This window comes from Orbicella faveolata, unplaced genomic scaffold, assembly GCF_042242905.1.
Source record: "Orbicella faveolata isolate gen_17 unplaced genomic scaffold, um_ofav_v1 contig_24, whole genome shotgun sequence".
In the NCBI taxonomy this organism is placed as follows: domain Eukaryota; kingdom Metazoa; phylum Cnidaria; class Anthozoa; order Scleractinia; family Merulinidae; genus Orbicella; species Orbicella faveolata.
In genome coordinates, this window is record NW_028301552.1 from 21,568,527 (window position 1) to 21,585,000 (window position 16,474).

Genomic DNA, 16,474 nt, shown 5'->3' on the forward strand with positions numbered 1-16,474 from the left:
AACGTGTGAAGGTTTTAAATAGCAGACTAAGAGGGAGTACCCCCTTATCCCTATTTTACCCCTTTGGCCGAGAAGGGAGTGCGACGAATCTAGGATTGGTTCCCGATGAGGTCACCGTCCCACGATGCTTTGGAACGGGGAGTACCCCCTCACCCCAATTTTTACCCCATCGACCGCGAAGGGAGTGGGGCAAGTCTAAGATTGGTTCCCGATGAGGTCACCAGCCCAGGATGCTTTGGAACGGGGAGTACCCCCTTACCCGTATTTTTACCCCTTCGACTGCGAAGGGAGTGGGGCAAGTCTAGGATTGGTTCCCGATGAGGTCACCGTCCCAGGATGCTTTGGAACGAATAGAAAGGTATATAAGTGCCTCGGACACAAGTCTCTCAGTCTCCATCATGGCCGCTTGTTGGATGGACCTCTGTCGTTTAGGACCACAGGACACTGTAAGTATCGATTTTGAAGTTGCATGACATTTTTTGCGTGACCCTGGCGTGATTTGTGTCGCCATGGAAATCCGTGAGACCGATCCCAGTCCTCCGTCGAGGCTGGTGGGCTGTTTTCCAACATGGCCGACTTTCGTGGTCGCCGCCATCTTGAATTCTTAATTCGGCTCCTGATTGGCTGAAATTTGTGGCGGCCATCTTGGATTTGGAAAACAATAGCATCCATTGTTCTTAATTCGGCTCCTGATTGGCTGAAATTTGTGGCGGCCATCTTGGATGTGGAAAACAATAGCGTCCATTGTTCTCCAAACAATAGCCTATTGTCTTTCTCGGCTCCTGATTGGTTACCGCTCATATGAGCGTCCTATACTACTCATGCCGTGAAGCCACGTGAACACGCTTTATTGTCAGACATGAACTGATGATAATAGAGTCGAAAAGTGAGGAGGCGGTGGTATTCTCACCCACCTCGTTTTAATGCACTCGTTCCGAGGCTTACCGGAGCGGTCCGCCATTTATGAATTTTTGACCAATCAACGCAAGACCAAAGCATCAATTACTCTAACTCCACTTTAATGAAATACTTTGCGGGATATAAATACATTACTATGACAAATAGAGGCCTTTTATGCACACTCTGATTCGATTAGCGACATGCAGTTCAGGACACGTTCCGTCACCAGGCGTTAAAAATACAGTTTTGTGTGACGAATACTCTCATTAGAACTACAGTACAGAGCAATCACCAAGGTTAGATGTTATATATTAACTTAATTCGGCTCAGCAAATCCCTTTTATACCCAACAGTAAACTCTGTACAGTATACCGATCAGGTCCGGAAGGACCACTAATAAAAATGTTTGACGAATGTCTTAGTAATTATAACAGGAAATGCGCAAGAGGTTTTCACAAAAATGAATGATAAAAATTGTGTAACAAAAGTAGAAATATTTGTGGATGTGAAATCATATTTATTTCATTTTGGAAAGTCCTGCAAAAGGGCAAACGACGCGACAGGTTTTGCTCACGTCAGGAATACAGTCAAGCTCAGTTTTTGTCATCTTTTCACTTTCAATAATGTCCAAGAGAACTGCTGGAAACACAAAATCAAACTTCATTTAGAAAAATACTTGATACTAAAACTGCATCGCATGAAATAACGTTTACTAGCTTTGATTTTTTTAGTTGCACAAGGTTGTCACCCAGCCTTCAATTACTAAACTTAACTATGAGAGTCAAACATTCGTATCTTAAGAGACCGGTTTAGAATGACTATGATGAGCTTGACTGCATTCCCAACGGAAGAATACGGTTCATCTTCCATACATCAACTAATTTTCCATCATGTACAACACCTTGGTAGCTAAACGTTGACACAAAGTCAGACTCTCCTGAGGACAAAGGAATCTGGTGTTTGATCACTGAACACGACTCTAGCCTGGCAAATGCAGCAAAAGTTTCTCCACGATAGCGTTTGCTGCCTTCGTGTTGGATGGAAGATCAACAACGTTTAACCGCTAACCTGGGCATTACGCTTACGGTTCAACTAAAAAAGTTCCCATGTGTAACAAATCAGTTAACAAAAATCAGTTATCCGTGTAAATTAAAATAACAGTAAAGACGTTGATCTTGTTAAAATAAAAAAAAAAATTAAAATTTCACACGCTATCGATTTAATCTTTGAAGGGTAAAATAGCCACGATATTCCACACACTTCCATGGCATTCTTGTGAGCCCTTTTTGAAAATGTCACGCAACATTCACAATTTCTCCGGAATACTACGTGACGCGTGACAACTTAAAGGATAATTCTAATAATTCTAATCGTGGATTACGAGGCGTCACGTACTGTACACAAAAAAAAATTCAGTACACATTCTCGAGTTAAAACTGCACAACTAGCCTGGGCTCCATTGCATCCTTAAAACAATAATTCACGACGGGTTTTTTGCCATTGGCGTATTCATTTAAGTACAAGTGGAATAACTTAATTCTTCTAAAAACAAATGTAGAAGCTTTCCAAGATTGAAGCCGCTTGTGGGCAGGTTGATCCTCTTCGGTTACCCAAACTGAGGAAGAAATAGCGCAAGAATGATTATGTTCATTCATGAATCAAAGTTTCCAACGCTATTGCAAGAGTTAAACCTGCTTTGCAGGTCTCTTCCTTCTTGTATATAACACATCAGGGAAGGATTTTTATGTACTGCGAATTAGTGAAAGCTCGAGACTTGTTAGAGCGTCAGGCCTAGAGCGATCAAATTAAATTTGGCGTCTAGAACAACCATTTAAGTTAAGCGATACTGACTAACTACAGGTTAAAATGCATCTTTCCTTTAAAAGCTCGAGATGAGATGTAGCATTTGGAATGTTTATACATCTTAGTTCTTCAGAGGCCAGCCTCCTTACTTTCTGGTGATATAATCATAAATTCTCCAGGTTTGTCTGATGTAGCAGACCCTCTAGTGACTCAAACCGCACTACTTTACGAAAGAAAGATAGGAAAGGGATAGCAAAGAGGACGGCACGTCAAGAGGCAATATGGAGGAACATGGTGTAAGTCACTGGAGAGTTAACAAAAAAAAAACAAACACTGAATCACTTCTCGTGTCGATTCAAATTTCGCCGCAAAGATCGGAGGATCAACCTGCCCATGCCAAATCTTCTCTTGGCATTGTATTTCTCTTGATCTACTCTCATGCTCTCCGCATGTCTCGACCTTCTGCTGGCTCAAGATGTTACGTATGCAGTTGTCGAAGTTTTGTCCAGGTTGACTGGCCACATATGAGCCTGCGCCCCTCGCTAAGGAGGCTGCTAAGCAAATGCTAGGAAGCGTTCAGTCGCGCTCTTTTTGCTGGGCTGGTCGTTTCGCCTTCATCTTCGTCCTCATCCTCGTCATCCGGGTAGTCGACAAGTCCAACCAAAGCCTATAAAAGGAATATATCAAGGCATTAGTTTTGTCCAAGATGGCAAGATAGGCCTCTAGGCACGCAAAGAACTAGGTTTTTTCGGCCAGACTGCATGTGGAAAACCACTGTTTAAAATTGCAGCCTTGAGAGTTTTTTTAGAACATTTGGAAATATACAGACACAGTTTGCTCATTTTCTAGGGACGGGAGTGGGGAGGGGAGCAGGCCTTACAGGGTGGGCCTTAGTCATAGCTGTTAAGTTGTCACATAACACTTCGCTCACTAGAAGCATTATCTTACAGCAACTATGGCTGTAACGGTGGCGAAATAAGCACCCAACAAGACACTCAGGAAAGTTTCAGGGACATAAGATCTTGATACTGATTTTTTTTAAGAAATGCCAGTTTATAACAACTGAAGTAGCAAACCCTGATATAGGAAACAGGGAAGAACAGCCGAAATACTAACCCGTTTGTTGTTGACGATGGATGGTGGCGGTTTTGCGTTTACAAAGGTTTTTCGATTTTTAAAGGCGGAGTCGTCGTTGAGAAGATCAGTTTGTTCTAGGGTAACAGTTTCTTCACCGTTTTCATCTTCCTGGTCAAACCATAGTTCTTCCTCTTCATCAAGTGTCCGCACATCTCGTCTGAACCGACTATTCACATGAATGATCCCAGCTCTACTGCAAGTAAAACCAAGAAACACAGGTTCCAAGAGCGACAAATACACAGTAAATGTAAGGTAGGGACATGTTCACCATATCCCTCTCATATTTACCAGCCGTGAGTTATTACATGACACAGAAACTATCAATTTAGGATACCTTAAAATCTTCCAGAAAAAATTTCCTTTTTAGTAAATTTGGTAAGGAGCTCATAAGGGAATTAAGATTTGTGCGAGAAAGCAGGAGTTGGAAATACTGGGTTGGCAAATTTTCTTGGAAAAATGAAAGCAGAGTTAAGTATAATAATGGCTAATTTATGCGTCCTATCCATGTGAACTTAAGTTACACTTGTACATGGAAATACTCTGTATTATATTTACTGAAATTGTAGTTTTCAAAAAACTGAATCAAATACGAAGTTTACCTAGCCTCTAAAACAACTACTTTACAGCAAATTGAGATAGCGGAGACAAATTGAGTTTTCGTCAAGAAAAAGCAGTAGTTCGAGAAGACTGGTTTGAGATTTGTTTTGTATATTAAGACACAAAAATAGCAACAACTTTAAAGGGAATGACTTTTGGTTCGAAATAATGGAAAGTTAGGCTAGATTATCAGCCGCTGTTTGGGAAACTGAGCCGGTACTCCACCCCCTCTCTGCGTGGGAGGACCTACATGAACTGGACAAACGAGAGCGGCAGAAATTGAGCCTAATGGAAAGTTAGAGATATGCGACGTTAGACAAGCAAGATCCAGCAAGTTTTACAGGCTTACCTATCAAGAATCCTGTTATTCTGCTGCTTTCTATCCTGCTCCTGTTCATCCCGCTGAAGAATCCCTTTGAACGTACTGACATATGTGACCTCTTTGAAAAAGGGTTTGTACTTGGCACACACGTGTGAGCACAAACTCTTGATGTCTTCCTGCAATAACATACAATCAGGACGCAATGTGATGACTGATATTATCGCTACGGTAACACCAGTATCAATAAAATCCTTTTGAGCCGTGGCCTTAGTATTTTACTCCAAAAGCAAACCACTGAGTCAACTGTTTGAACTTCGTAGACCAAAACAGATCTGTTGTTTCACACACTGACCTATGCTATAGGAGCAAATGGAAGCAACTTATGAGCAGACTAAAACTGCAGTTATTACTGAGGTGATATTCTTACAAGTAATATACGTTCATTAAACACAACTGGTCAGTTTTACTTGCATTTTAGTCGTGCGCTTGGTCGCATAATGATTTTGTCAGTTTCAACCCAAGCGTGAAAATGGCATAAAATCCACGCATTACGTGATGCACAGATTGTGTGTGCGTTAACAAACGCAGACAATGTCTAAAAAGCATTTACTAGCTTTACTAAAGCAAATACTACAATGAATTAAAAAGTTGTCACAAAACTCTTTGTTTCCATTTGTCTTTATACCACATAACTACAAAAAACCTAAATACTGTATCTTGTTTCTGTAAGCTATCTACGTGTATGAGCACCAATACACTCAGCTGCACCATTTGCTCATCATGTAGAGAGCCAACAGTTATTGTAAAATAGGAAATAACAGTACTAACCGCTCTGATGAATTCAAACAGTTCTACGATAGCAGAGTTCAGTAGATTGTATCTCTGTCCATTTTCTTTAAATGTGGCAATCACTGGATCAAACAACTGACCCTTGACGATGTAGCGATTGTAGAATTCATCCTTCAAGCCAACTATTCTCCGCAGGAAGCGAAGTGAATCTGAAAAAAATAAACAAATGCAATTAATTATTTACCTAAATGAAAGAATCAAAAAGTTCACAAATAAGAGTTAACCCTACATAGATGTAGCTGTGATTATCAAAAACATGAGCAGAACTGTTTACTGAGCTGTATTCTAGAAATACTGGGTTTCTCTATCTTTAAATGGCCAGCACTGATTTATCTACATTGTTCCTACCTCAAAATAGCAAAAACTGAATAATAACGGAAAACTGGCAAAACTGGCAAAACTGGCAAAACTTGTCACAAGAGGAATAAGGATGAAGGAAGTGAAAAGTGGAATGCATTTGCTTTCTCCCCTCTCCTTAAGTTGGTTTTCCCAGCCTCACTTTTCATATTCCCCACCACACAAATAACTACCAAGCTACATGGACAAACCATAATTAGACTACTTGCATATGTAGTAACACAAGGTGTTTATTGGCAGCACAGAGAGCCAAATGGTTCATATCCCAGATCACTAAGCTCTAGCTCAAATTTATTCGATTTCTCAAACATTACATCAGATAATCAAGAATGAAACTCATCACCTGTCGTTTAACTTCAAAGTTCAAATAATTATTGGCTACTGTTGATGTTTACCCTGAGAACTTGGTCCTTTCCTAACTTTAATTTCTTGTCACTTCTTTTTCTTCTACAGGTACAAGTACACAACACACTACATGTGCAAAATGTACACTACACCTTGATTTGCAGAAGATGGTTTAACAAAAATTGTCCAAAAATGTTTAAGAAATAGAAAACATGTACCGTGTTCTATCGAGTTTTAGTAGAATTCTACTAGTGTACTAATGCAAATGCTGTAATCTGATTGGCTGAGCCATTGAACACTATCAGCCATTATTGTGGAGTCCCTGGAGGTCATCTAGGAAATGGTGACGTTTTTTCATTTTTCCAAAGTTTTGGAGGAAAATTGATGTAAATGGATGATTAAATTCCTGAGAAGTCTAAATGAAGGACATTTACTGTATCTTGACTTTTAAAAAAGTTGAAATTATTGAAAAAACTGACGCGTGCGCATACACAACTTCAATTTTAAATGACAATTCAATCTGAGCAATCTTTTTCAGGCGCAAAGTTTAATAATAGGTAAAGAAATAATTGGAAACCATAATTTGAAGTAAATTTGAGTAAGAATTCTACTAAAGCAATTAGATTATTTGCTCTCTATTTCTATGAGGTGATAGTTGATTCCACCCTCGGCCTCATCAACTATCTTCTTATAGAAATCTTGAGCTTATAATCTAATTGTTAATTAGTATTAATTTACTAGCACTCTATCACGAATGCCGTTCTCTGATTGGCTAAGCTACTCACTATCTATTCTGTTACAGATAGTGAGCAGCCTAGTGGTGTGTGCTGAGGGCTGCTTCTTTGTGTTTTCGAAGTGTCTTTGAAGAGAATTTAGATTTAAGTTTTGAATGACTACTAGATTTATACTATAACAATTAGATTATTTGCTCTCAATTTCTATGTGTGATAGAAACCTTGAGCTCATAATGTAATTGTTAAATAGAAAAAAAAGTGGAAGTTTTGGAGAACGGGAAACAATGTTGAAACATGAGTCGACAGACGAGTGTTTCCACAGGCTTTTTGAGTTTTCCCAAACTTCCACGAGTGTTTCCATAACTCAGTAGAAACACAGAAACATGTTTTCTATTTCTTTTAGAAAATCCATGACAAAAAAAAGAAAACAACTTGTTAACTTTAATCAACAAAATGTAAATTCTCTTTGCTCCTGCCATCATTACATCAACAGCTCTTGCTAATTTGTGTTTCTATCAAGTTACAGAAACACAATTTTGTACCAATCAATGCCCATATTTTCTCTGGGCTACTTTCTAAAATACTATTAATAGTTCATTTTACAAGAGCAGAACCACCATTCTTCCATTCAGCTCTAGCTGGAATGAAAAGACTAAACAATCAGTCTAAACTTGTGACTAAATTATAACTCACTTAAAACTAAAAACTTGTGTTGTGACTTCATTAGCACCAAAACTCTTCTGAGCAGATCTTTACTAATGATGTAGTTTTTTATGTGGTATGTGTGGTGTTCAACAAAGAATGTTAGCAGTTCCAGAATGTGTCCAAGTGTCACGCTATTGACATAGTCATCTGTAGAGAAAAGAAAGCCAAAAAGGCAATAATTTTAAAAAAAGACAGCAGCAATGCAAAACAATAAAAATTTTTCATTTGACTTTTTCATTGCTGAATTTGACAAAAAAAAAACCCACTGAAACTCCATTTTGCAAATACTGGAAAACCAACAGCATATGTCATGGCTGGACAGCTTTCATTTAAATGGCCACACGGTAGGGTTCCGCTTAAACATTTTGACAAAATTGATTCATGCAACATCTGACTGGAACATTGGAAAAATACATAGAAATGCCACCTCAGTCCAGAATTTCACTTCTTTAAAATGAAATTCTGTGGGTAAAAATCTGTCTTGAAAGGCCTGTAAGTGTTGCAATCAAACAGTGTTAACAGTGTTAACAGTCAACCAGTGACTGTTTACGGGAAGTAAACCCATGTTGAATTAGAGAAACTCTTATTTCAGAAATCTAGCCAATCAAGTATGTCTCTGGAACCCCCTCACCCTCATGATAAGGCCTTGTGAATGACTTTGGAAGTGAAAGGGTTAAAAACAGAAGGATTCAAGTGAAAACAAGCGGTGGGAGAAAAAGCAAAAAAGGAAATCAGTTTAGTCTGATTTGATAAACACTCGCTTCAGCCATATTTAGACTAATAATGGTTTACCTTTGCTTGGTCTGTCATCACAGGTTGCAGCAAAGAGAGGGGCTGTCAAAACATGCATAGAGTGCTTGTAGAAGAAACTCAAGAATTCAGACTTCTCCATTTTCTATGCGAAAAAAATGTTACGTAAAATACATCAGGTTAATATACCACTGTATCAAGAAAGGAAACAACAATTGATTGTTTTATCAGGTGAGAAGCAAGGTGTCTATTTCTGGAAAACTGGTCAAAAAAATATAGTTTCATCAGGCTATAGCGGGCATCTACACGGATGTCCTCTGAAAGCACACCTAACTCTCAAGTCACATTTGTAAGGAAGGAAGGACACAAGGCAAGTGCTGAGTTAAAACAGTAATCTCCAGCCCAGGGGTTTCATTAAGGGCTGGTCACTGGGTAACTGGCTGTGGGGGCGATTTTGCTGGCCTGGTTTGACCACCTAGAAAACGTTTTTTAAAAAACAAAACAAAAACAATTGCCTCCCTGCTGAAAACCACACTGAACCCCTGCCAACCCTGTTACTGAATATCCTAAGTTTATTAAGTATTTAGTGCTACCAATAAATAAATTATGGATGCCTTACATACAGGACTTACATTTGCTCCTAATGCCATGTTTTCTGGATCAAGTAAGGTTCTGATCAGTTGAGAGAGTTGATATGCATTTCCTGTGGCAAATGTAAAAGAATTATTGTAAGAATTGCAATAGCAATAGTGCTTCGAGTTACAAGCACTGCAGAGCATTGTGGTTGGCAAAAACCACATAGAAGCAAGGAAAACAAGATTGCTGTCTCGTGCTTTAATCAACAGTCATTTTGCTTCTATCCAAGCAGAATAAGAACCACATGAATAGACTTGAACTGGACTCCTGTATTCTAATGTTAAGGGACAAAAAGATATTTTGATCCTATGAGAGACTGCAATTCTTGCACACTGACCTGTGTCACCATCACAAATCATGAAATCTATAATATGATTGATCAGCATGTCCTATGAAGAGAGCAACCATTAGAAAAATGTTAAGCTAAGGATAAATTTAACAGTGACATGCATCTACTAATTCTTATTCGCCATCACATTTGTAATGATTCAGCATTCGTCAAAATTTAAAATAAGTGCCCCCCTCCCTCCCATTTTGTGGATGAGTAATGAGACAACAAAGTATGTATAGTTTTTGTCATGTAGTATTAGATTTGTACATTGTTTCAGTTCATGAACACAGTAAGTGAACACATTAAGTACTAACGGTGCCGTGATATAAACTTTAGGATCAGCTTTTTATGTCATTAAACAGCTTAAGTTGTTGTTTACGTGCAGATGATGTATTAAAAAAATGATCATGTCAGGCCACAATTTGGGAAAAATTAAATAAGGCCCCCCCCCCCCCTCCCCTGAATTAAGCACCCCCCTCGAATAAGTGCTCCCCGTCTTCTCCCAAATTTGAAATACGTGCCCCGGGCACTAATTGGATGATTAATTTTTATGGTCAATAAATGCATTATTTAGAGAGGAAGCCACATCAGCCTTAGCTGGTTTTCATGCTGGTCCTCCATCCTGGTCAAATTGGAATTTGGAGATGTTGGTTTAAGTGGAAGGAGAAAAACCAGAGCACTCAGAGAAAGACCCTTGGAGAAAGACCATTGGAGCAAGGTGAGAACCAGTGACAAGCTCAGCCAACATATGACACAAGGCAGGAATCAAAACAAGGGCCACATCGGTCCTTGTGCAAACCGATGATACTTAGAAGCCCATGACTGTAAACAGTCGGAGTAATAATGAAAACAAACACCAATTCACACTTTCACCTCAGTTAACAGTTAACAACTTTTGAATACAATTGATTAATTAATCAATTGAGCCCTTGGATGTAACAATAACTACAATAGCTTCTTATAACTGTGCTTGACTGACATACAAAAGGTTAACTGTCAGTTTTACAAAATGGGCAATAACTCGATGCAATATCCCAGACAAACTTAGGGTTGATATCATCAGTATGCAATAAATCAATACAATAATCTAAAACAATTATTGAACCCTGATTCCCAACAAAGATTAAAATTGTTTTCCTACCATAAAATCAACTACAGAGCTAACCAGAGAAAAGAAAATGGTTAACTGAAGGCGATAACCACATGTCTAAATGAACCCAAGTGAGCTACCAAAAACACTCAGCAGAAAAGAAACTTTCAACAGACAAAGAGCACCGACCTCTTCCTGTGTTTGAGCCTCCTTCATGATGAAATCTCTGACAAGGTATGGGCTAATGTCAACAACCTGTGAGAACATTTCCACAGCCGACAGCCTGTTTTCTTCACAGTCACTAACCTGCAGAAAGGAACTAACGCATTAGCAACCACGTTGCCAGTAGGCAGGTTTAAAACAAGAGTTGATGTGGTAACTTGTAAATTAACTTAACAACACAGTCTATATATTGATCAAAGAAAATATTTAAGACTACTCAAACAGTAGAGTGTTTCTGACCAGAAACAATCGAGGAACAGATATTTGCCCAAGCCAGCCAAGCTTCAAGGGCAAATATGTCAGTTTTAAGAACAACAAATTTCCAAGGGGCAACTATCAGACAGATAGTTTTGAGACAAACACTCTACTGTCTTCATTATTCAACACTAATTCTTCTGTGCACCAGTTCAAAAATCGTATTGAATTATTTTCAACTTTTTTAGATGAAAGGAGTGAAAGACAAATGTAAAATTTGAATGAGAAAACAGACAAAAACTCACTAAATGCAGATCAATATATATTTTTTTCTATAAGCCTGCTTGTTTACGGAAAACTTTAACGGATAAATACTATCCATTTGAGTATTTTCCTTGGACAGTGCTATGGGCAGGTAGCGTCTCTGCTGATGAACACTATCACGTCATGTCATCAATTTAAAACCAATAAGAATCGGAGAAAATTCAGCAGTTAACTAAAATGCCTTGTAGTTAACAAGTCACCAAACCAACCTACATGTACAAGTACATTATAAACATACATGAATGAATTTCAGTCCAGGGGCACCTAATTTTGTTATTTCCATTTTCCTAGCAGATTTGTTTCAGTCGGTATATTTGCTGAACTTGAACCAAATAGATAATTCAATGTAAATCAAAAGTACATGTACAAGGATTTTCCACAAATTTTACACACAACATGAGCATCCAAGAAGGGCTCTTCTCTACACAATTATCCTCCCACATCCTTGTCACCTTTTCAAACATGCAACACGCAGCTAACTGCAAGTTTCTAAGTGTATGACCTTGCAACAGTCCCCTATGTGTGACGGTCTACTTTCTCGTGTAATACATATGAAACCTGGAGCAGATCCAGGGGCAGTTCAGGTGGTTTGGTTGAACCCCCTAAATGAGATCAAAAATTGCTTAAATATGTGCCATTTCCGACAAGAACCTTTGTGCACATCACTAACAAATATTATATCTTATCTTCTTAAAAAGGAGACTAACTTGAAAAGAGCAAAAATAATACTGATTGATAAGAGTCTTTTCCTGATTTTAAATGCCTCTGGCTTAGTCTAAAATCCATTTAAGTTCTGTATTAAAATGCGTTGGAGTACAAGGTTTATCACCACTGTTTGAGTTATATCCTTGTTTAAGCACTCAATCTTTTATTTGTCTATTTGGTAAAATAGCACATGATTTATGCTCCTGTCAAATTCTACACGGCACCAAAAGTGACAGTTTTTCTATCAACAGATTGCACAGGTTAGGCACCATGGCTAAGAGTAGAAGCTCAGCCTCTTCGTTAATCAGTTCATCACTGAGTTGTGTAATCGTTCACAAATATTTCGACTGTCAGCCCAAGAAAAACCACTTTTCTCAAAGGAGTCAGTGTTAAATTTGAAGTCCGTCAGAGTTATGTCAATACGACAATAGCAAATTAATCATTTTTTGGACCACTAGCACGTACATCATCAGGAAGGTAAGCATTATTGTAAATACCTATGCATATCCCTCAAAACACTGGAAATTACATTTCCAAGAACCTAGTAAGTCTCCATGGGGGACCCTTGAACCCCTTAGAAGGTCCACCTTTGGTCAACAATTCTCCAAACCAGCCTTCACCAAATCCTGGATCTGCCCCAGGAAACACCAAAGACCGTGTTTGACAACATTCCAAACACTGAGGAGAAAGTTGAAAATACACCATGTCGTGGACTATTTTTGACAAACTTCAAGGTGCTTGGAAATGTAGTCAAACATTGTCTTGAGTGTTTGATATATATCTTCTCAATCAAAACTAAAACTAAGGAGAAAATGGAGAAATAAACTTGTAAAAATCTACGCTAATTAAAATCAGATATCCAGACACCGTCATGTCACAATTTCTTTTGCTTAAACTTGATGAATAATTTATGAGTTTGAGAAAAAATGTCAAAACAATACAAGGATAATGAAATGTTATGATTGAACTAACTTTTGTTCAGTTTGAGAAGTTTCAAACCATCTCTTCTGTATCAAAGAAGAGAAAAATAAAACTCAACTTTTGAATCAAATCACCAAATTCTCCCAATTAAGAAAAAAACAAATGTATCAGAGATTTGTGAGGAGAATCTACATGTCACATGTTACACTTACAAGAAGCAATTCCATTGCAGGGAGTAATCCATGGTGTGCAAGTGCCTGTAGGGTTAAACATATAGAATCAGATGTCAAAATACAACAGTACATGTGCATGTAAGCAGACCCCCCTAGGGCAAGGCAATATAATCACAACTACTATGTCATGTGGAGGTGCAGTGGCCTCATGGTTAGTGTACTCAACTCCAGATTGAGCAGTCCAGGTTTCAGTCCTGGATGGGAACATTGTGTAACTACACCAGTACTAGAAGGTGTATGAATGTAAAAACTTGGGGAATTGATGTATGTTAGTCTGTTATCTTTGTCAAATATCCTTGTTCCCTAACTACGTCAAAGCCTATACATGTACCTTACACAAAACCACACATTTCAAATATTACTATTCGCAAACCTTAAAAAATTCATCTTTCTGATGAAGTTGCAAGTGAATGGAAAAACTGACCAATTCTTTCAAAAAATTTATCTGAAAGCAAAAACAAGAAACAGATTCTTGAGAATTATAAACACTACATTATTATTATGGTTAACCACAACAAAGCCAATCACTAACAACAATTAACAACCAATAACCAATAAAATTAACAAACTTATTAACAAAGTTACTTATCAGATAGCTGTTGATTAGGCACTTAAAGAGGTTCTTATTTCCGTGAAAGGAGTTCTAGAAATGTGCTATATATGCAATTCACACGACGACCACACTCCATCAATGGCTAGTTTAGGGTGGTTCAAGAGTCAATGGGTAAAACAATAAGATCTAGAAATGAATATATGAAAGAGCATATATTGGAACTGCGGAGAAAGATATAATGACATGATTGATCATTAGAGTTATGCACACAACTTATAAGCAGTTGTGAAACTAAAGCCTGAAAAAAAAATTCAGGCCTGAACAGGATTCGAACCCATGACCTCTGCGATACTGGTGCAGTGTTCAGGCCTGAATTTTTTCAGGCTTTAATTTCACAACTGCTTGAGTTGTGTCCATGACTGTGATGATCAATCATGTCTTCACAAAAAGATCTGATGTTAATTACCAGTTGTTTTCTTCTATCGTCCAATGTATCTTCATCTGTGAGTTGCAGGAACATATCTGCTAAAAATTTATCATCCTCCTACAAAACAGTGATACAAAAATTAATTTCCAAGCATATTTTCATACATATGGCAAATATTTGCAGTTGTAATCTACTATTAACCTTGGCTAATAAAGTAACTAGAACATAAAACATACCAGCTGAAATGGGGCTTATCACAGGTTGAAATTTCAAGGAACAAAATACTTAAGGGTTATTTTCAACCAGGCAACCAGCTAGTCACCTAGTGCAGTGAGGCACAGTAAGAGGAAAAACAGAAGCCAGAAAATTATTATTAATAAAGCAATTAATGATTATCTCAATATCTCTAATAGGATGGTAGTTACAATCCATACTCTGCTACGCCACCCTATCTGGATATACCTGTCACTAAAATTCATCTATTTTTACAGTTACCTTTTCAGAGGCAGAAACTCAAATTTTGTACAATTGACATTGAGGAGAATTCAAAGACTGAGGGTTGCAAGGTTCTTCCTCCAGGTGAAAGGAAGCATTATCAAAACAGTTTCTAGTGTTTCCTTAATCTGGCAGATGGATAGGAAGTCCTCTGGGTTTCTTCAAGTTATTTTTCTAATTAACTCAATACTTTTCATAACTAGAGGTTATTTAGTGGAAAAGTTGTCAGAGTGTAGCCTGGAATTTTATCTCAAAAAAAAAAAAAGAAAAGAAAAAGACTAAAGAAAAAGATGGGTGATAATAATGTTAAAATTACTTGGATGGATTGAACACCTTTTCCACCAAAACACACCACATTACATGTGAGTTGAGTACTGTATATACGCCTATTTCACAAATTTATGCTGAAATCCAGCCTTCAAATCCTGTTTGTCATGTGCACCGTCAGAGACCTAGCAGTCATGTGTACTTATGCTTATATTTTGAATTCCTGTTGGCTGCTATTTGCACTTTAAATAAATATTGATATTTCATATACAATGATTTGTAATAATAATAATACTAATACTAATAATAATAATAATAATAACAATAATAATAATGATAATAGATATTTCTATAGTGCCTATCCAGATCAGTTCTAAGCGCTTCACAAAAGTAGAAGAGCTAAAAAGAAAGTTCTATGAGATAAAAATTCAGAGAACAAAAATAAGAAATAAAATAAATTAAAACTTTTTTCTACCTAAAATTATATTTATGTAATGTTATGTATTGTTTTGTCCACTCTGGTTCATTCCAGCAGACCACAAAAAAAAGTTCATCTCCATAAGATGCGAAAGCATTAAAATATGACATAAATACACACATTTAAAATATTTTAGAAGACCACAATAGCCATCTGTCTAGAAAAACAATACGTTTTAAAATAACTTTCCAAAACAGCATCACATGATGTCTATAACAGCTGCAAAATCTGATTTCAAATCTAAAGTTTTCCTTTAGCCTGATATAAAACACAAAGCAAAAAATTACACAGTAACCTTAGAGATAGGCAAAGACTTGTACAAGTACTTTTTGAGTTCTCCCAAAATCATTCTAAGTGTTTGCACCAAGTTATGTACACATGATGTGGAAATAGTCATGCTTCTTTGTAAAATAAAGTTCATAATTTTAAAATTGTTATTTCTTTATAAAAATGACTCGAAATATTTATACAGACCAGTAATAGACAGTATCACAACCAATGAAGTTACCTACAAATACAGCTTTTGACTGAAACATTACCAACCTAAGTAAAATGTACATGTACCGGTATATATATTCTACAGGAATATTACTATATTTCTATATTCCTAGAAGGAAAAAACACTAGGTTAAGAAATATACTAGGTTCTGTCTGTATTTTGCGATAAGCAAAAACCTTGACCTTATAGAAAGTCCATTTTCGAAAAAGTGTCAAACACACGATGACATCTGCATGTCTTTCCTGAATAAGTTATCTTATTTTGATTTGTCTTATATTTAACTAGTTCAAACTGCTTCTCAAAGGTCGCCATTTCAACTAGTTAGGAAGCCTTTAACGTCACAAATGCCACATTGAAAGCCCCACATGTTAATTAGAAACATGCAGCAATACAAACAAAATACATTTTTTTTTTGCTTTAACACAAAGGAAATGTCAGAAACTCACACTAAAACACCTGTGTGCTAGTGTGGTTTTATCTAGTCTGTAATGAGCCTCTACTGCAATGACTATGGTCCAAGAAAAACATACAAGAAAATCACCAAGTTGAGCAGGATTAATAAAATAAACCATCCCTAAACTCACCAAAATATAGATGTA

At 37.3% G+C, this 16,474-nt stretch overlaps 1 protein-coding gene across 2 annotated transcripts in view; it reads right to left on the bottom strand.

The window, feature by feature from the left end:
• Nucleotides 1-1,002: 1,002 nt before the first annotated feature.
• The window catches only part of LOC110050944 (serine/threonine-protein phosphatase 4 regulatory subunit 3-like), a 17,364-nt gene continuing 1,892 nt past the window's right edge, over nucleotides 1,003-16,474 (bottom strand). The window contains exons 5-16 of one of the 2 annotated variants that reach the window (XM_089291470.1): nucleotides 14,176-14,253; nucleotides 13,530-13,601; nucleotides 13,136-13,180; nucleotides 10,746-10,862; nucleotides 9,473-9,524; nucleotides 9,132-9,202; nucleotides 8,542-8,644; nucleotides 7,738-7,896; nucleotides 5,588-5,757; nucleotides 4,787-4,935; nucleotides 3,820-4,030; nucleotides 1,003-3,370 (exon numbers count right to left, since the gene is read on the bottom strand). In XM_089291470.1, the coding sequence (XP_089147596.1) occupies nucleotides 3,269-3,370; nucleotides 3,820-4,030; nucleotides 4,787-4,935; nucleotides 5,588-5,757; nucleotides 7,738-7,896; nucleotides 8,542-8,644; nucleotides 9,132-9,202; nucleotides 9,473-9,524; nucleotides 10,746-10,862; nucleotides 13,136-13,180; nucleotides 13,530-13,601; nucleotides 14,176-14,253 (1,329 nt within the window). In that variant the 3' untranslated portion in view covers nucleotides 1,003-3,268. Of the gene's footprint in view, nucleotides 3,371-3,819; nucleotides 4,034-4,786; nucleotides 4,936-5,587; nucleotides 5,758-7,737; nucleotides 7,897-8,541; nucleotides 8,645-9,131; nucleotides 9,203-9,472; nucleotides 9,525-10,745; nucleotides 10,863-13,135; nucleotides 13,181-13,529; nucleotides 13,602-14,175; nucleotides 14,254-16,474 lie in introns of both variants that reach the window. The other variant, XM_089291469.1, reaches the window with a different exon arrangement.